The 20,169-nt window shown below is 44.7% G+C and overlaps 1 protein-coding gene across 1 annotated transcript; it reads left to right on the plus strand.

Moving 5' to 3' along the window:
* The first annotated feature begins 2,739 nt into the window (after positions 1–2,739).
* GSTO2 (glutathione S-transferase omega 2) lies at positions 2,740–20,116 on the plus strand. The gene is made up of 6 exons (XM_084903547.1): positions 2,740–3,292; positions 3,526–3,634; positions 3,783–4,005; positions 4,942–5,043; positions 11,688–11,794; positions 13,452–20,116. Exons 1-6 carry the CDS (start codon positions 3,259–3,261, stop codon positions 13,609–13,611), a joined length of 735 nt encoding a protein of 244 aa, XP_084759673.1. The 5' UTR covers positions 2,740–3,258; the 3' UTR covers positions 13,612–20,116.
* The last annotated feature ends 53 nt before the right edge of the window (positions 20,117–20,169 follow it).

Genomic DNA, 20,169 nt, shown 5'->3' on the forward strand with positions numbered 1-20,169 from the left:
AAGGTCATAATTAAACTCTTTCCAGGGAAACCATAGTGTTCAGTGGTAAGATTAAAAACCACATTACTGAAATGTAGCCTGCAGCATTCAATCCATTTAACTGGTAACTGGTGAAATAAATATTCAGTGTTGAATTCTAATTCTAACATGCTTGGCAAAGCTGGATACCAGTGCATTTCATCTTTTTGGATACAAAATTGCTCTTAAAATGTGTTCTTATTCACTATTATTAGCCACTTACTATACTGAGGATCATCTGTATGATTTCATTCAATATTCAAAACCCATCCAGAAGGTACTGTTTCTCATTTCACAGATGAGAAGGATGAAGGTCAAAGGAGAAAGATAGCTTGTCTAAGTGCCAAAGCCAGGGTTTGAGTGTAAGTGCCAATGGAGAACCTTGACATTTTCCTCCTCCCTTCAGAAGAAGAATTGTTTTCATTACTTTGTCTACTGGTATTCTCCTCTAACTACACCAAATAGACTTACATTTTAGAATGTGACTTCTCATACACAGATAAACTTTGAAGAAACAGCATTTACCAACTCTCAGAGTTGGTTTCCTTTAAAAGGTGGCAACAATAATGGGGGGAAATCTTAGAAATAGGTTCTCTCTAGCATACTGGAAAAGTGGAACCTTTTACTTTGCAAATGGATTTCCCAGTTTGGCCCTTAAAAATGCATTCATTGCCAGTTTCCTCCAGGATGTGCAAACTCAGGCCAGAGAGCCAAATCCAGCCCACTGCTGGGTTTTATACAGCATAAGAACTAAGAATGGTTTTTACATTTTTAAATGGTTGAAAAAAATCAAGAGAAGAATTGTAATTTATGACATGTGAAAATTATATGAAATTCACCAAGAGGAAACCCTAATGTAAACTATTCACCCTCCGTTTGTCTTTATTGATTAAATTAGTTATAGAATAGTAGCTATCCTATTACTTTATCTTCCAAAATGCAAAATTGTCATCATAGTAAGTTAAGAACCAATGTCTTTTCCAAAACCAGACTTTTTGCTGACACATAGGCAATTTCTCTTAAGAAAAAGAGAACATTTTATTAGAACATTTTTGCCATTCCCCAAACTTATAAATCCGCAGCAACTTGTCATGTCTCACATGAAATCACTCTGCATGACCCAACAAAAAAAATGTTGAGTTACTATTCCAAGGATTTTCAAAGATTCCTATTTAGTAAGGAAAAATGTTAACACTATTAACCAAGAATTTCTGGATAGATTGGAATTCCAAAAGACAAAAGGTGTCCAATCATGAGCTACATAATTAGGTCCTGTCATTTTAATAAAGGATATTTAGATTCAGCTAACAATTGTTGAGCAGCAATTCCATGTTAGATCTATTCCAGGATTTCCTAGCATATCCTTTCCTCTCCACACTGTTAGCAGCTTTAGAGGTCAAGACAGTAAGTCAGGCTCTGGACTTTTAAAGTTCTCCAACCCTACTAGCTGGTCACTTTGGACAAATAATTTCATTTTCCCAAAGATATTTTGTATTTTGTAAACTGGGAATCATAATTGTTGCCTAACTGAGTAGTTGTAGGAATCAAATAAGGTAATCCATGGAAACCATTTAATCAGAATGAGTGAGGCATAGAATGTCCTTCTTTCCTTCTTTACCTGTCAGCCCTCCAAAATGCATTGATGAGGAATTCCTATTTCAGCTCAATCCTGTGAAATCAAATAAGTTGTCTTTCCATCTGCTGAATTTCAGGATCACCCAGCTTCTTAGGGTCAGAACAAAGGCCAGCGACCTCCTTGATTTCATGTAGATGGAAGAGCCATCCAAGAGACCCCTGCATTGCTGGGCTGTTGACAATGTGTCCTTAGCCATTATAAAGAGTCTTCTCTAAGATTTATGCTGGGGGATGGGGAGAGCCCACCAATTTTTCTTTGCCCCTAGGCATCTTGTTTCAAATTCATGACCAGTTTTTTTCTTTTTCTTTTTTTTTTTTTTAAAATAAACATATATAGATTTTATTGATCTTTTACAGAGAGGAAGGAAGAGGGATAGAGAGTTAGAAACTCCGATCAGCTGCCTCCTGCACACCCCCTACTGGGGATGTGCCGGCAACCAAGGCACATGCCCTTGACTGGAATCGAACCTGGGACCCCTCAGTCCGCAGGCTGACGCTCTATCCACTGAGCCAAACCAGTGTTGGCCATTACCAGTTTTTTTTTGTTGTTGTTGTTGTTTTTTAAAATATATTTTATTGATTTTGTACAGAGAGGAAGAGAGAGGGATAGAGAGTTAGAAACATCAATGAGAGAGTCATCGATCAGCTGCCTCTTGCACACCCCCTACTGGGGATATGCCTGCAACTAAGGTACATGCCCTTGATCGGAATCGAACCTGGGACCTTTCAGTCCCCAAGCCTACGCTCTATCCATTGAGCCAAACCGGTTTCGGCTGTTTTGTTTTTTTCATAGTTTTGGTACAATCTCACAAATAGGGCTGGAACTGGAATGAGGCCAGTGAGGGAACAAAATGTAAGGACGTACTCTCATGAGTATGCAAGAGCTCCATACTAACATGTTTTTCTTCTCATCGGCTATATTATGAAAAAGCTTGCCTTTAGTTTTTGTGCTCCTGCAGAGAATGTGGCCTATTGTCTTAGAAACGCAGGAGGGAGGGCTTAGAACGGGAAAGAAAACCTTAGTGTTGTTGCCCGGGTTGATGTTTGTTCAACTCGCTTGAGATACATGCGGGCGTTTCAATGCTCACTCTTGACAGATTCTTGGTGTGGACAAGGGACCCCACCCAATGCTGCACCCACGTGTTCAGAGCATGGGGTACTTTTCTGGGTTCTCGTTTGTTTTGTTTTGCCCACACTCCTGCTTGATTTCATTCAATATTCAATATTCAAAACCCATCAAGATAAAAAAATATATATTTTATTGATTTTTTTACAGAGAGGAAGAGAGAGGGATAGAGAGTTAGAAACATCGATGAGAGAGAATCATCGATCAGCTGCCTCTTGCACACCCCCTACTGGGGATGTGCCCGAAACCAAGGTATATGCCCTTGACCGGAATCGAACTGGGGCGAAGTCTTGTTATCCTACCTAGCTGTGTCCCAGATCGCGTCCCCGTTGCCCTACCAGAGCCCAGTCCCTTCCATTCCCTTAAACCTTGACTTTGGGCTGCAGGGGCGGCGCCCCGAGGCCTCCTGCGGCTGCGGTGGCGGTGAGCCCCAAAACCGAGGCTTGGATCGCTGGGCGCTGAGCAGAGGCGCGACAACCATGGGCGAGGATGCGAGCAGGAGCTTAGGGAAAGGTGAGTCCTCTGGGCCCGCGGGATGGAGACGCTGGGCCTTGGCCCCCCGACCAGCGCGGTGGGGAGGGCCTGGACCGGTTCCTCTGCACAAAAGCCACGTGCAAAAAAGTGTCCAGTCTGGGGACTCCGAAGGAGGAGAGTGTGCCCAGCCCTCTTGAGGTCACTGGGAGGAGACTGAGCCCCTCTCCCCCGTGGCCTAATCCACCTCTTGGTCCCCCTCACCCGCTCTGCAGGAAGTGTCCCCCCAGGGCCTGTCCCGGAGGGCCTGATCCGAATCTACAGCATGAGGTTCTGCCCCTTCGCCCACAGAACGCGCCTGGTCCTCCTGGCCAAAGGCATCAGGTGAGAGATGGAAGGTCAGTCAGAGCCTGCAGGCACCGGGGGATGTTGAAAATCCGGAGCGCCCTGGCTTTCCTCCTGCTTTGGAGATGAGTGTCTGCCTGTGTGAGCCTCTCATCTGTGTTGTCTTGTTTGCCCTTTGCTTTTTAAGCCATGAAATTATCAACATTAACCTGAGAAACAAGCCTGACTGGTACTACACAAAGCACCCCTTTGGCCAAATTCCTGTCCTGGAAAATAGCAGATGTCAGCTGATCTACGAGTCTGTGATCGCGTGTGAGTACCTGGATGATGCTTATCCCGGAAGGAAGCTGTATCCGTATGACCCTTACGAGCGAGCACGCCAAAAGATGCTATTGGAGCTATTCTATAAGGTATGTGGATTTTTTTTTTAAAGCCACTTGTACTCTCTCTTACTTTGTATGTCTTTCCCAAACTTCAATTCACGTTTAAAGCCCAATCATCGGTGAAACTGTTTTGATACTGCTTGTGCCTTATTTAGGAGAATCACTGGTATGCGATTATAGTAGAGCTATCGCCTCTGAATTAAAGGTTAAAGCCTTTATTGATAGGTGCCTTCCATGGGAAGTAGCAGTCTCCCGAGGTATGATTATGGCAAAGTTTTGACTGTGTGACTTAAGATAGAAACATGGAAAGAGCTGAAAACTGGTGATGCTTTTACAGGGAATATTATTAAGGTTGCAGGTTAAAAAAATATTGGGGAATAAAAACATTCATGCATGGAAGAGAACTGCTCTTTCTTTCAGAGCAAGAGTGCCAACTGTCCAGGAAGTGTGAAGACAAAAGGGTGTACCTGCTGACAACGGGGAGTCGGGGGAGAGTGGAGAAACTTTAAGATGGTTCTTTTTGAAATGCAATAAAAATAACTGACATATATTGAGCATATATGATGTGCCAAGCACTATTCTAACTACCTTTATAAAGGTTAACTCTTGCAACCCTTACAACTGCCCTTGTAGGTGGGTACTATTACTGTACCCATTTTTTAGATGAGAACACTGAGGCTTAGAGAGGTTAAGTGCCTGCCTAAGATTGTACAGCATGGAAATAGCTGATCAAGGAAGAAGCACTTGAGAACACTTTTTAAAAGCACCTTGTTTTACCAGGGAGCCATGACATCTGCTGGCCCCACAGATACCCCTCAGAGTGATACTCCTATTGAGGAGCCGGGGATGTGGGCGTTGGCCTCTTAAGCTGGAGGGACAAAGCTTTGGCTGCGCTTTTAGGCAGAGCAGAAGCTTGGAGTTCCCGCCGATTTCTCCACTAAGAAACCTGTGTCCTCTGATCAGGTCCCACATTTGACCAAGGAGTGTCTGGTGGCATTGAGATGCGGGAAAGAATGCTGTGATCTGAAGCTAGCCCTTCGTGAGGAATTCTGCAACCTTGAAGAGGTAACAGAAAAGGGGCCCCTCTCCTGGTTAGATCCAACGGAAGGAGCGATGTAGGGTCGTTAACCTGGTCACCCTGACACCTTCTGCTGTCATAGACTTAGTCTTTCTGCCTGACTTAGGTAAGTTCAGCTACCCGTCATCTTAACTTGTGCTTTCTCTATTTTAGAATATGTGCTTAGATCGGATTTCCAGGAATGGCATTATCAGATCAAAGGGCATGAACACTTTATATGCTGGAGCTGTAGGATGCTACCTCCTCCCCAAAGAGCAGGATATGAAAATGCCCTTTGCACAAAAACTGGTTTGGCTCAGTGGATACAGCGTCAGCCTGCGGACTGAAAGGTCCCAGGTTCGATTCCAGTCAAGGGCATGTACCTTGGTTGCTGGTACATTCCCAGTTGGGGGTGTGCAGGAAGCAGCTGATTGATCTTTCTCTCTCATCGATGTTTTGAACTCTTTATCCCTCTCCCTTCCTCTCTGTAAAAATCAATAAAATATATTGGGGGAAAAAAGGAAAAAAGAAAGAAAAAAGAAAATGCCCTTTGCTCCAGCCCCTTTTCATTATTGGGAAACTTCACATAAAAAGATATGTGCCTGTTTCAAAGAGAAAGAGCCATTTCTCATTGTTGATATAATGAGTATTCCTTTGATTGCTAGCACACTGGGATATTTCCCCCAAAGTATGCCATCTCTTAGTGTTCTTTTGTGTGAAAATGGTCTGTTAGCCAGCTTGTCTATCAAGGGCTTACTGGTTTTCCTTGCTGATTTGTGAAAGTTCCTTTTAAAGAGTATCTCATAGGTAAAATATATTGGCTTGTTTTTAAGACACTTTTGTTTTTCTTTTGCTATAACTTTTAATTTGACTTCTCTTTTACTGTATGCATAGAACTATAACATTAAAAAATATGGTGCCATAATCTTTTCTGTTTTGATTTCTTCCATGGTTTTCATACACAGGAGGCCCCCCTCCCCCTCAATGCAGAGTTTTGACCAATATTCATTTATCTTTTCATCCACCATCCATCACTTTAAAGATGTTTGACTTGTCAAGCATTGCTTTGCTAGCTCCAGCCCCCTTACCATCTTACAAATAAATTTTGGCAAAAGAATTAAGCCCATTAAAAGGATTCCAGGATAGAATTTTCAGGGTGGTCCTTTAATCCCCAATGTTGGCAAGATGCCTTCTGAAGCTTCATAGCGATGAGCAGCAAGATGGGGCATGTTCTACCCTACACTATTTCCAAGGTTTCTTTGTAGAGGACAAATGATTTTATCTATACTCTGTTCTACACCCTTGGTTTGTTTTATAGGGGATTGGTTCATTGTCATTCGTTCAACTTCAGCTGTATATCAATGTAGCAAGGCCCTGAAATTCAAAATCTTGAGAATCTCGCCTTATCTTTTATGAACTCAAAAGACTTCTGCTCTGGAGTTGAGTACTTTACCTCTGGTTGCTTTTGGATAAGGGTCTGAATTGCTGGCTTATTGGCAAGCAGCTTTGTGTCTTTTGGGTGTGTGTGTAGGGGGGAGGGAAGGAGCAGAGGTTCTGCTTCTTAAGAACGATTTCCAGCTCTGGCTAGTTTGGCTCAGTGGATAGAGCGTCAGCCTGCGGGCTGAAGAGTCCTGGGTTCAATTCTGGTCAAGGGCACATGCCCAGGTTGTTGGCTTGACCCTCAGTTGGAGTATGCAAGAGGCAGCTGATGAATTATTCTCTCTTATTGATGTTTCTATATCTTTCTCCCTCTTTCTTCCTTCCTCTCTGAAATCAATAAAAATATTTTTTTTAAAAACAGAACTATTTCCATCCTGCCTTTTTCCTCCTCCTGCAAGGACATCAGCACTCCCATTGTGAACTACCACGCTGTCTGTCCTCCTTAGAGGCTGGGGGTGCAGGGCAGCAATTACGAAGCTGAATCCCGGAGTCCAGGACTGTAGACTGAAGCTTGTTAGAATGCTTGGTTTGAGGAAGTCTTGGATTCTCTCTTTTTTTGTGACCTTGTTTGTACACAAAAACCTTACGGATAAGATTTCTTCCTCCCTGTGAACCTCCTGCTGGTGCCACAGGCAGTGCGCCTCACCATCGATGACCACAAGGGGGAGCCCAGCACGCTTCTTCCTTCCACTTGTGCTCCAGTGCTAACCTCCTTTCCATCCCCCTGGGGGAGCCCGAGAGGTCCTCGCAGAAGATGAGGGGATCTTCCTTCCAGGCTTTTCACCTTCAGGGAGTGGAAATAGTGTTCCCTGGTCAAACTAAGTGGTCCCTTGCTCTTCATTTGCATGCCCGCTCTTCATCTCTTGCCACATCCTTTAAAAGCAAGGGGACCACCCTCTGTAGCCATTTCTCAGTGAACTGGAGAACAGAAAGTTAAAAAAAAAAATAGATTTTTTAAAAATGGTTATCCCCAAAATATCTCATTTCTTAAGCCTGGATTGAAGATGTATTAGCAGGGCTAGAAGCCAGAGCCTCAGTTTCCTCCCTCGTGTGGGATGCCTGGGGCCTTGGTAGAACAATGTCTCCTCTAAGCGGGCCGTTTTGCCTTGCTTGGTGATGCCAAGGACAATAGCTCTGAGAGTGAGGGATTCCACTGTGAGAGAAGCCATTCCATATTAAGAATGGCCAACATCATTTGATGTGGCAGGCGGGAAACAGAAAGATCTCAAAATAGAGTTTTAAAAAATGATGCAGGATATTAACATGACCACGGCTAAGTGGGTTCAGGGATAGCAGCAGCAGCTTCCCAGTCTGTTTCTGATGACAAAACACGTAGGAAAGATAAGACACTGGAAATTAAGACTGCCGGGTAGATTTGCCGCTGACTATCCCAAAAATTGTCAGAGTTCACTGGCTGTAAGCAAGGCACTAGTTTAAACTGAGAACACAGAAGAACTATTGGAGTGAAGTTGCCTGAAGACCTTATCAAAGGCCTGAAACAGGAAGGAGGGAATTCTGGTGAGCTCTGCAACCATGAGTATGTTGGTTGTGTCCCCTCCCTGCAGAGCCCCTGACTAAGTGGGGAGAAAGAGCAGAATTGAGGGGGCAGTTCTCCTGGGAGGCTGAGCTGAGCCAATCCGCAGCTGCAGAGCAGGAGAGGCTTTCAGAATATGCTGACTCTAAGCTTTTTGCTGATTCTTAAAGAACAAACAAAGAGTTCACAAAAGACTGGAATCTTCTGTGAGTAGAGTCCTCCCACATTTGAAGTAGAATGACACAAGGATCGACTCTAGTCTGGGATTTGGGAGGATAGTGTTTCTGTCTTAGCTCTGGCACTCTCGCCAGAGGGTCCCTTTACCTCCCCGGGTCTGTTTCCTACCCTGACAGTGAGAGTCTCTTGTGCTTCCACATGAGAGACAAGACTCAGCTTGCCAGTATGTTTTCCTCTCCAATTCTGCTGCCAGGAAACCCAAGTCCAATTCAAAGCTTTAAAGGTCTCTGCAGGACTCCTGGCTTGATATCTTGATACCATTTTCCTTCCTTGTTTTGACCTTCTGTTCTTTTATTATCCCAGATCTTAGCCTTTTGTTATTTTTCATAGTTAATATTTTCTTGCACACTTCTTTTACACTGCAGCCCTAATCTTTTATGTAATGAGCATGGTCTTAAAAAAATGGCAAAATAATGGTGGGGGGGAGGGGAGTCATACTAGGTGACTTCCAGTGGCCCTTCCGGTGCTGATGTTCTGCGATTCTAAGGGAAAAAGTTATTTCACATGTTTGGGAATTATCAGGTTTGCATAGAAGGGAGCTCTCCTATTGAGAGTCCTGAGATTTCAGTAAATCTCTGAGGAGGGCTCGCCAGTATGTTCTCCTACATCACTGGGATGTGTCTGTAAAGGAGCTGGCATGTTGTGCAAGTTTACAGGAAGCCAGATGTTCTGCTGGGATTTTTAGATTTGCCCTGTGAGAAATCTGGTGGAGAAATGTCTGTCCGGGGCGGCTGAGGCAAGAACTCTTAAGGATCTTAATGTGAGTGGTCCCAGGTCACGCTTGGATTTAAGAAAAGTGCAAAAGAATGTGCATATGTATTTTGGGGATGGGGTAGAAGCTTCCAGAAGACTGTTGATGGCTCACCCATTTCATCTGTATGCTCATTTTGACTTTACTATACAAAGTTACCTCATTAAGACTTGAATTACTTTGTGAGAGCTCATGTACAGGTTGATCATAGCTATAAGATCATATATATGTAGTGGCATATACTCCTACTTTGAGTAAATTAAAAGCTTCAGAAATATATACTAAATAAATATCAATTACTACGCAGTTATTCATTTTTAAAATATCTTGTTACTTTACCAAAGGACTCATCTTGGGCTCCATTAAATGTCTGCATATGATTTCTTCTGACAATGACTTTCCCAAAAGCACCTCTGCCGTGTAAAGCACAGGAGTTCCACAGAAATCCCAGAGTCGATCTGCTTAGATTGGGTTCTGACTTGTGCCATGAAAGCCAGTAATAAGCTGGAGCACATATGTCAAACACAAGGCCCACGGGCCAAATCCAGCCCGCCAGGCCTTGCAATGTGGCCCGCACCGCGCTGTCATCACTGCACTCTGCTGTCAGTTTATGACATTGTCAGTTTATGACTGTTCAGTAAACCATTCGGCCCGCAATTTAGGCTGGATTTTAGATTTTGGCCCCTTCTCTGATTGAGTTCGACACCCCTAAGCTGGAGGGATGTGTTTCAAAATCGGTGATACAAATTTGGGTAATTATTATTACTATTTTTATTCCTGAACATAAAGAAGGCTTGTGCCTTTCTGGAATTCATCAAAACAGAACAATTTGTTCCTCGACTCTGTACGTCAGAGCTTATTTATACATGACTGAAAATAGTGTCTGTTTTGAGTTTTTATTGGCCAGATTCTGCTGTTTTAGTACTATCCTGTTTCTTTGAACAAAGTGACGCCATCTCACATTTTTTTCAGATTTTCAGGACACCAGGAAGGGGGCTTCTCTATGCCATATTGGGAGACAATGAAGATTTAGACTTAGGGCCACAAGATTTGCTTTCTGTGAGGGGTGGATTTGCTTTGTGTAGATGTAACCTTCTGAGGTCTCTGTGCTTTGTCATCACAAAAGCTCACGTTTATCCATGCATGGTGGGCACTAACATTGCCACCATTTTACAGATGAGAAATTTGAGGCTTGGAAGAAGAGGTACATAAGTTGCCTTGGGTTTCATGTTGAGTCAGAGATGGAGCCAAGCATAGGACCAGGGGGGAAAGAAAGAAAGAGAAATATCAGTGTGAGAGAGACACATTGATTGGCTGCCTCCCACAAGGGTCCCTATGGGGCTGAGGAATCTGCAACCGAGGTATATGCCTTTGACTGAGAATTGAACCCATGACCCTTTGGTCCACAGGCCAACACTCTAACCACTGAACCAAACCACCAGAGAAGAACTTACTTTCTTAACTACAACCCTACACTATATCATAGAATCAACAGCTGGTTTAGAGTATAAAAAAATCAAGTCTGATTGACAAAGATAGGAGTGTGGATAAAGGGCACAGGAATCTTTGAAATCATTATTTCAAAGTTTGATCTATAACTACAGGGGAGAATTTAGTTGATTATGAGTTAAATGAGTCAAAGTCATCTGATTTAGCTAGGTAATGGACACCATACCTTTCTCTCTGGGAAAACCTGACCCAACAATAATCTCTGCTAAGTACTTTGCTTTTTAAATTTTCAGGTGCTTTTATTTATTTATTTTGACTTAGGCTGTCTGTTAAGAGTTTATCTGCTTTCTATCTGGATTTATTTGCCCCATTTGAGAAAGGGAAATTTTATTTTAATGTAAAAAATTGATAATGTTGAGTGGCCAACAAGTGTGAGGTTCAAAGAACTGAAATAAAAAAGAAAATATGATAAAAGGCAATGGTGGGATTAGAAGAAGTCCATTAAGTAACACTGCTCTTTCTTGTCCAGCTCAGTGGTTAAGCATTGACCTATGAACCAGGAGGTCATGATTCAATTCCTGGTCAGGACACATGCTTGGGTTTCAGACTTAATCCCCAATAGGGGGCGTGCAGGAGGCAGCTGATCAATGATTTTCTCTCATCATTGATGTTTCTATTTCTCCCTCTTCCTTCCTGTCTGAAATCAATAAAAATATTTAAAAAAAAACACACAAAAAAATGAAAGAAAGTGAAAGAGGAAGGCACATGGAGATACAGTATCCCCTTTGTTACAGATAAAGTGAATCCTGGAGAGTCGGGGTTCACAACTGGAACAAGTGGGGTTCCCAATGTGGCCCTCCTCCATCCCAGCATTGGGCTGCACTGGCCTGACACAGAGCCTCCCCTCTCTAGGGGAATAGCACTGGGAGGAGCCTGCTCCAGGCTAAGGGAGAGGGGCGGGGCTCCCTCAGACTGGGTTGTCCTCCAAATTCTCCAATCAGAGGAGCCACACCCTCCCAGTTCAAAGGAGGGCAGGGACTGAGTGTGGCCAGGAGTATTACCCTAAACATGGTGGAGGAAACCTCAGAAAAAGGGAGGAAGCACTTACCTAAAAAATCAGGAGGAGAATCAAAGCCTAAATTCTCCCTCTGTGGGAACTAATTTGATATTTGTATTTAGTGTCTATAACTATGCCAGCAGGTCAGCAAATTAACTTGCTTTTGTTCTGTTTAAACTTTTAGATTCTTAGCTATCAGAACACCGTCTTCTTTGGTGGAGACTGTATATCCATGATTGATTACCTCTTTTGGCCCTGGTTTGAGCGGCTGGATGTATATGGAATAGCTGAGTAAGACATTTGACCGCTTGGTCATGAATTCCTGGGGGCGGACTGGGCAACAGTGGTTGAAATGGCGTGTGTGCCATTTTGTCCTCCTTCGGACGAATTTCACGATGCGTGTGAAATGAAATCAGGTTTTAAACTGTTTCCTTGTTTAAAATGCACCTGTGTTCTTCTGCCACTCTCTGGGGACCCAAACTCCCCCCCATATTTCTGCTAAGACCCTGGGGTACCTCAGAGCTCCTGTCCTCACCAGCCCATCCGAACTCAGGCCAGGGGTGCAAGCAGTTGGTGAGTCTTAGTCACCGGGTTTTGGAGACTTGTCTGCAGCTCCCTCAGTGACTCTGCTCCTGGACCTGCTGAGATAATCCTCCTAAGGATTGTCTAGAAATCCAGTGCCCACCCTACACTTTACGCACATTTAGTTCTCTGAGGAATCTTCCCCAGATAGGAATCCTAAAAACAAAACAAAAGCACCAATTTTAAAAGCAGTAGATACTTGACTTTAAAACAAACAAATGAAATAGCCACCATGGAAGTGCAGGGATGTACAAAGAAGAAGAAATTGCCTGAGGGGGGGGGGGCTGGGGGACTGTGTAGGGGCCCTGGCAGAACATGTGCTTTGTTGTCATAATGCTTGGAGGAGAAGTGCCGGCACCTGCTCTAATCCCAACCAGTCGCATGGTGGGTGCTAGACGACATTTGGGAATTCGGTCCTGCCCCGCCAGAGCTGCATGGGTGCCCCTGTAATGCGTGGGTTTGACTCTACCCAGGAGTCATCTGCACTTCCCCCTTGGCTGTCTCTGAGTGAAGATCAGATAGAACATATTCAGGTATTTTAAACTCTGTTTCAATACAAACATCATGAAAAACCTGTCATGGGGACAGAGTATTGAACCAAAGATGTCCCACAAATAGGTTGTACTATCATGAACGAGTCACTGGACATATTCTAGACCTAAACTTCTGACCTTTGAAATAATAGAGCCCAATCAGCTTCATTATTTCAAAGTTTGATGATTATTTTTTTTAAATATATTTTATTAATTTTTTTACAGAGAGGAAGAGAGAGGAATAGAGAGTTAGAAACATCGATGAGAGAGAATCATCCATCAGCTGCCTCTTGCACACCCCCTACTGGGGATGTGCCCACAACCCAGGTACATGCCCTTGACCGGAATTGAACCCGGGACCTTTTAGTCCGCAGACCAATGCTCTACCACTGAGCCAAACCGGTTTCGGCTGATGATTGTTTTTACTCTTATTATTTTTTTAAGTGTTTTGGAAATGACTTGTTTTTATTTTTTCCAAACCCACTAACGTAAGCTCTGAGAATGACAGAAGAATATCTCTTTCAGAGAGAGGGTTGTCTTCCTGTTGATAACCAGCGAGTCATGGACACCTTATTTCCCCAGAGCGATCAGCCCACAAGTATTTGAACTGTATTGTTAAAGTCAGTAGCAACTTACACAATTCAAAAGCACATACGGGTATCCCCAAAACAAGGTTTTCCTTCAGTAAGTGATCAAGCTCAGTTGATCATAGGTAACTAAGATGACTCTATTGCCCAAAGAAAACCATTTTTTGGTATCTAAAGAGCGACACGTGCCATTTTCCCTGATGCCTTCCTCTTCCGGCAAGCTAACACTTCTTTCCTGTCCTGCAGCTGCGTGAACCACACCCCAGCTCTTCGGCTCTGGATAGATGCCATGAAGCAGGACCCCACGGTGTGTGCTCTTCTCATAGATAAGAACATTTTCCTGGGCTTCTTGAATCTCTATTTTCAGAACCACCCCGATGCCTTTGACTATGGGCTGAAATGCTGAGCCTCATGGTCCACCCCTTCACCACCCAGAACTCCCAAGCATGTCTGACTCTGTACCAGAAGTTGTTTGGGTGGGTCAATCAATCTCTGTGTTTTTTTTTTCTTTGAGGTTCCTAATAAACATGGGGACAGAAAAGGTATTCTTTCTGGTAATTGCTGTCTGACTCCTCGAGCCCATAGCTGCTAAGGATTGTCTAGAGATCCAGTCCCCAGGGCACATTTTAGGAGCCCGTGTGTGTCCTGGCTCCTTGACCTTTGGCCCCATTTTGACCTCCAGATTATGGATGCTGATGTTGATGTTTAAGGCCTACCCATCATGGATATTTGTCACTATAGACAACCTCCCTGGGGGGAGGGAAGGCAGAGAGGAAAAGGAAGAAAACACTTCCAAATCCAAATATTCTCCATTTGGCAAACGAAAGTGGCAGCTCACGTGGGTGAGCATGCGTATCATTGTCGTCCACATTTTGGCTGTGGGCCTGGGAGACACCGGGGGTCCCATGACTGAAAGAATTCCAAAGCAGGAAATGAAACACCCGTTATCACCCTGGACTAAGGACGTCAGGATTTTACCAGTGCTGTCGGGGATCGTGATGGCTCACAAAATGTTCTGTAGCCAACATCCTGTCTTAAAAAAATACACACACCCCAAACCCCGTCCCAGGCAAAGGTCACTCTGTTGGATTTGCGTCACACACTCTTTCAATTCATTGCAACCAACACCTCCCGTTGCCTGTTGTGTACCAAACCCCGGGACAGCTGCGTGATAAGATGACAAAGGTGACAAAGACATGGGAGCCCCAGGGCCCGCCACTCGTTTTGGTTGGGGTGTTAGACCGCGTGTTTTGGAGCTGCCTGTCTTGCTATGGGAATGCTGATCTCAGCCTGATATGCCAGCTCGGACCACTGAAGGTGACAGAGACACCAGAAGAATGGCCCGGTGTGCCGGCAGGTGTCTTAGGCGTGGGGCGGGCCTGTCCAATGTCATCTTGTCTCAGGGTCTAGGGATCAGCCTGGGATCCTTTCAGCCTAACTTTCCCCCAGCCTCCAGCCAGGCTAAGAGACCGGGCAGCACCAGGAGTGATGTTGTGAACTGTCGATGCCCACAGAGGAACTGTCTGCTGCCCTTGCCTCTGACTCAGCCCAAACCGGCCTCATCTCTCCCCACGTCTCAGCCTGGCCTGGCCATCTGCTGCCTCTGGGTGTATTTTGACTCATGTAAATAGTTACCAGTGTGACTCCATGCCAGTTGGACAGAAGCAATCTTGCTCAGTGAGGTGGCCTGGTCTGCCATTGCAGGCGCCACATGACAGGGGACATTTGCTGCACCGACTTCTCAGGATAGGATGCCCTGTTGCCATGGCAGCCAAGCCAATGCAGAGTGACGTCTTTGAGTTACATTTTCCTGGGATCTGTGTTTGGCTTCTGTGGCCTCTCCAAGGCGATTGATCGGTCCTTGTAGGTATTAATGCCATGTGCTGGTGAGTGGTTAGCATGGGACCAAAATTACTGTCAGCGCAACAGATAATGGCATGTCTCTGATGGCCAAAACCAAAGATGTTCTCTGTTGGGGCTCCACATACTAATTTAGGAGGCTTGAAGCACCACGAAATAAAGCATGGAGGAGAGTGCTTGTGGGAAAGGCTGCAGGCCGGCAGCCCACAGCCCAGTTTGGGATTTGAATGCCTTTCTGCCAGCTGTGCTCTGCATTTTGCCAGGGTCACCTACACTGACTTCCACCTTCCACTTTCTCTCAGTCTCTCTCTCTCTCTCTCTCTCTCTGTTTTTTTAATGCCACCCATCTGACCCACAAAAGGATCTGAGTTGTTAATCTCTGCATGAAACTATATTAGGAGTTAGCCCAGAGAAAAGAGGAATTTAATGTTCCATGAAGAGTTTTTAAATTTTTTTTTATTGATTTCTGAGAAATGAGGAGAGACATCAATGATGAGGGAGAATCATTAATGGGCTGCTTCCTGCATGCCCCTCACTGTGGATCAAGCCCATAACCCAGGCATGTGCCCTGACAGGGAATTGAACTGTGACCACCTGGTTCATAGGTCAACACTCAACCGATGAGCTACACCGGCCGGGCATGAGGAGCTTTTTAAAATACCACTTATTTTACTGGGAGAGGGGCAGAAATGCATCAGGGTAATAAAAATTCAATGAAAAAGAATAGGAGGTGTTGCTTCTCTTGTCTCAGAGATAACCAATTTTAATAATTGGTACATATAAAAGCATGTTAAATTTAAGGAATGCAGGAGAAAGCTTTCCTCTATATCTTGTAGATTGGAAAAAAGAGAAAAATAGTTTCAACCACAGACAACATTTGAAAGAGCCCATTGCCATCTGACCCATGACCAGAGGAGACTGGGTAGAGCTGCTTTAGAGTTCTGCACTCGAGCCATCTGGACAAAGTCCATTTACATCTGGACCAAGTCCAGTTACAAGGTAGGGGTGGGATGGAGGTGGCCCGGACAGGTGGCAGTGGTAGTAGGAGAGGGGGGGTGAGATGGTACTAAATGTTACTTGAAATTCCTTCTGGCTCTAAATTTCTCTAATAAAGTGATAGAGTGGATTAACTGAATTACCAGGTATCCTAGGAAACCATGAATATAAAGAGGAATGACCACCGACAACCTCCATAGCCCTGAATCTGGCTCTACCTAAGCCTTCTGCTGTCATCTCTCTGGTGTTGGGGGAATAGAAGAGCTGACTCGTATCCTTCACTGGGAGACTTGAAGTTCAAATCCTGGGGGGCTGGTTCAGCAAACTGTAACTTTTGGGAGAGATGCAAGGTCACTGTCATCCTTTTGGGGTCCAACCACTGTCCCAAGAGACCTTTGGTCTAACATAGCTTAGTCCACTCTCAAGGAATAGGTGAGCAATGACATGGGGGGGGGGGGGGGGGGGGCTGGGTGAGTCATCTTTGGCCAGCTGGGAAGACAGGCCCAGAGTTGGCTGGTGATAAGTGGCAGGAAGTGGGTCTTGACTTTCTATTTCTAGTTTAAATAGTTTCCCTAAAAGAAACCTAAACTATCACTGATTGGTAGGGTTTAAAGAAACAGATGGGATCAATTTTTCCCCGTCCTCCTACCCCACCCCTGCCCTGCCAATCTCATCTTGGACTCTGAAGACCTAGCTTTTTCTACTCAAGAAGAGTAGAAAGATCTCTGAACATTTTTGAGTGTTATGTGATTGCATTTTGTTGGGAGATAATTTGTTGTTGATGTTTTATTTCCTGGTTTCTTTGTGGGGCTTGGAGGAACACCAAAGCAATGGAAAAACGCATTTCACCTGTAGAGCAGGGGCCCCACATTGTGCAGGAGGCAATAAGCCAGCCCTGGGCTCAGATGAGTGGAACACAAGCACTTGGGGACAGAATGACATCAGGGAGTTCCTTGCAGGAGTTCTTCACATTTTCCACGTATAAGGGAGCAAAAGCTATTACAACTCCCTCGTGCCATGCCATGCGGGGCTCAGAGCCACATCCTTTCACCTTCAATTACCAACACCCTTCATTGTTCTCTGACTTGTTTTTGTGACCATAGGTCTTGTCTTCCCAATAGACCCAGTTTATTGGGGACACAGCCCTTGCCTTAAACTTCTGTTGCCCACATGGGGCATGACCCAGGGTAGAACAGGAGCTGTATTTAGTTATAAAAATGCCTTTTCTTCACTCTGGCGTCATGATGATTGAATCAATCCCAGGCAATTGTTTATTTTTATGGTCAAATGCTTGGTGGTGAATCCATACACAGTACAGTATGTAGTTGACTACAGAATACGCATAGAAATTACCAGGAGAGGAAGAATCCCTTAAAGCCAGTTTTATGCGCAGTGTTCACTGCAATGTTGTTTACAATAGGAAAAAAAAAAAAAATAGGGCAGGGGGCACTTAAGTGTTCCTCAGCAGAGGAAGTTGGTAAATTAGGGACCACTTATACATACAGGGAGATAGTAAGCAGCTATTTTAAGAAAATGATAGTCAAATGTTCATGAAAGATATCCAAGAAGTTAGATGGTATGATGCAATTTATGTAAACAAGAACAAAAGGGATCTATCCATGCATAGAAAAACATTTGGAAGTATATACAAGAAGCCTCATCCTGGTTATTCCTGAGGAATGGACTGGAGTCAGGAGGGTGAGCTTTTATGTGTTAAATTTCCTGTCAGTGGTTGACAATTTTTTTTTATCATGACTGCATTGTTTTTATTTTTTAAAAAGTTAGATAAACAAGCTATCTTTGGGTGGCAATGAGAAAAGTTAACTCTAAAAAGTGCCCTCCAGGGTAGTAGAGTGGGTCCGGGCAGAGGAGGGTGACGTGGGTGGGGATGAGGCGAGTTGAAGGAGTTTGAGGCACACATTTCCTTTGCTGTGTGGTTCTTGGCTCTCTCTGATTGCAGTCTGCCGGCCAAACCAAACAACCTTCCAGCTCTGTCCCAGGAGTTGAAGGGACGGAGCATGAGAACGTTCTGAACCACAGCCTTCAGTGACTGAAGTGAGGACCTCTGGGACATTCACCGACTGCTGCCACAGCTACCACCAGCCCCACTCTGGAAGCCAGCCACGAACCCCCTGGCACTGAACAGCGAGGATCTCATAGTTCAGGGATTCGTACTTTGGGGTGAATCAAGTTGCTGTCCCATTCAAAAATCCCCAATAGCTCGCCATTGTGTGAAGTCCAAATCTTATTATGAAATGATTTTGTGTATCAAGTTCAATTTTACCGTAAGCCAGTATTCAGGGCTTTCTATGGTCAACCCTACTCAACATTTAAAAACTTATTTCTCAGTACATATCAGCACTGAGATTCCAGCATTGTCTGGGTTCCAGTCCTAACTGCTTACCACTGGGTTCCAATCCTAACTCATCTGGACAAAACAGCACCCACATCATAGGGTTGACATAGGAATTAAATGACTACATGAAGGCACATAGAAGTGTGCCTGGCACACGGTAGTTGCTACTTAAATGTTGCCTACATCTATTATTTTGCTTTTCCACCCTCACTCATGCTCCTGGCTGGTTAGAATGCTTTTCTTGGCCAGTGCTGTCTGTCTTTGAGAAGCTGTATCAGGCAGCACCCTACCATGAGACCTGCCCTAATGGTTCACAAGCACCTGGGAGCTTTACAAATGCAGATTCCTGAGCCTGACTCCTAGAGATTCCTCTGAAGTCTTGTAGTGGGGGGCCAAGACACCTGCCCAGGGGCGATCACCAGGTGGGTAGGGCAGGACCTCCTGGGGGAGTCAGGCCCTACCTGGGCTTTCCCTTCGACCCCACCAGCAGCAGCACACTGCCAGTTTCTTACCGCGCTTTTCACAGGTGAGGATTTGAGAAGCCATCTTACCGTCCTCCCCAGGGCACAGGCTCGGTCCTATTTATTTTTCTCATTCACAATGCCTCGTATATCAGGCTCCCAATAACTGCTTGTAGACTATTAATGACCTGCTAGAAAGAAGTGCTCACCAACTTTTCCCTCCCCCACCGTCTCTCTGCTGCTCTTATTACTGCTGTGCGTGTGGGGCACTCGCGGGAAGCTGTGGTGTAGCTGACCCCAAGCAGGCCGGTTGGCTTCTTCCAACAGCTCTGCAGGGCAAGCAGGCCACAAGTTTTAACTTTCCATCTGGAAAGGATGTAAAAAGCCATCCTCAACTCTGGATGTCATCAGTCCCTGGAGGGAGCTTTAGATAAAGCCTTACATGGGTACCATGTAGGTCCAGGGTGGGGTGTGGGCATTTGACCTTGATTATGAACCGAAGTGCTGATTCCAGGTTCTCAACCTGGGCTGTGCCTCAGCATGGCAGAAGCTGGGGATGAGGTTTTTGAGGATATAGGGCCCTCCCCAACCTAACCAACCACTGGGCCCTGGGCTGACCCTACTCACGTAAGCCTTGTCAAGAGGCTCAGCAAAATGCAGCCCCGGAGCATTCTGGCCTGCAAGCGAGCAGATGCTGGGTAAAGCCACGAATCCTGGGGAAGGAAAAGGATTCCTCGGCAAAAGACAGCAGAGTGGTCCTCAGTGGGAAGGCCAAAATGTCCTAAAAGGCTAAAACTCGCCTATCTAAGACAATCTGTCCTTGAAAACCAAAAGCTTCCCATTCCCACATTTTTCTTTGTACACATCAAGCTGTGTCAACTAAGGTGCTGGGCTACATTCTACTCTGCAGCTGGCTACTCAAGGCCCTTTCTGCTACTGCAGGCTGCCTCAAAGGTGGGCTACAAATGTTCTAGTTTGTTATTATTTTAATATATATTTTTATTGATTTTAGGAAGGGAGAGGATTAGAGAGATAGAAACATTAATGATAAGAATCATTAATCAGCTGCCTCCTATAACACTGGGGATTGATCTTGCAACAGGGCTTGTGCCCTGACCAGGAATCAAACTGTGGCCTTCTGGTTCATAGATGGATGCTCAATCACTGAGCACACGGGCCCAGCTATTTTGCTATTTTTTAAAAAAGTTTCCTGAAAGCATAAGAATAAAAAAAAAAAAAAAGAGTGAAAGCTTCTGTTCGTCAATAGAAAACCCACCAAATTCACCCCCTT

Source organism: Pipistrellus hanaki (assembly GCF_964339955.1).
Source record: "Pipistrellus hanaki genome assembly, chromosome: 14".
In the NCBI taxonomy this organism is placed as follows: domain Eukaryota; kingdom Metazoa; phylum Chordata; class Mammalia; order Chiroptera; family Vespertilionidae; genus Pipistrellus; species Pipistrellus hanaki.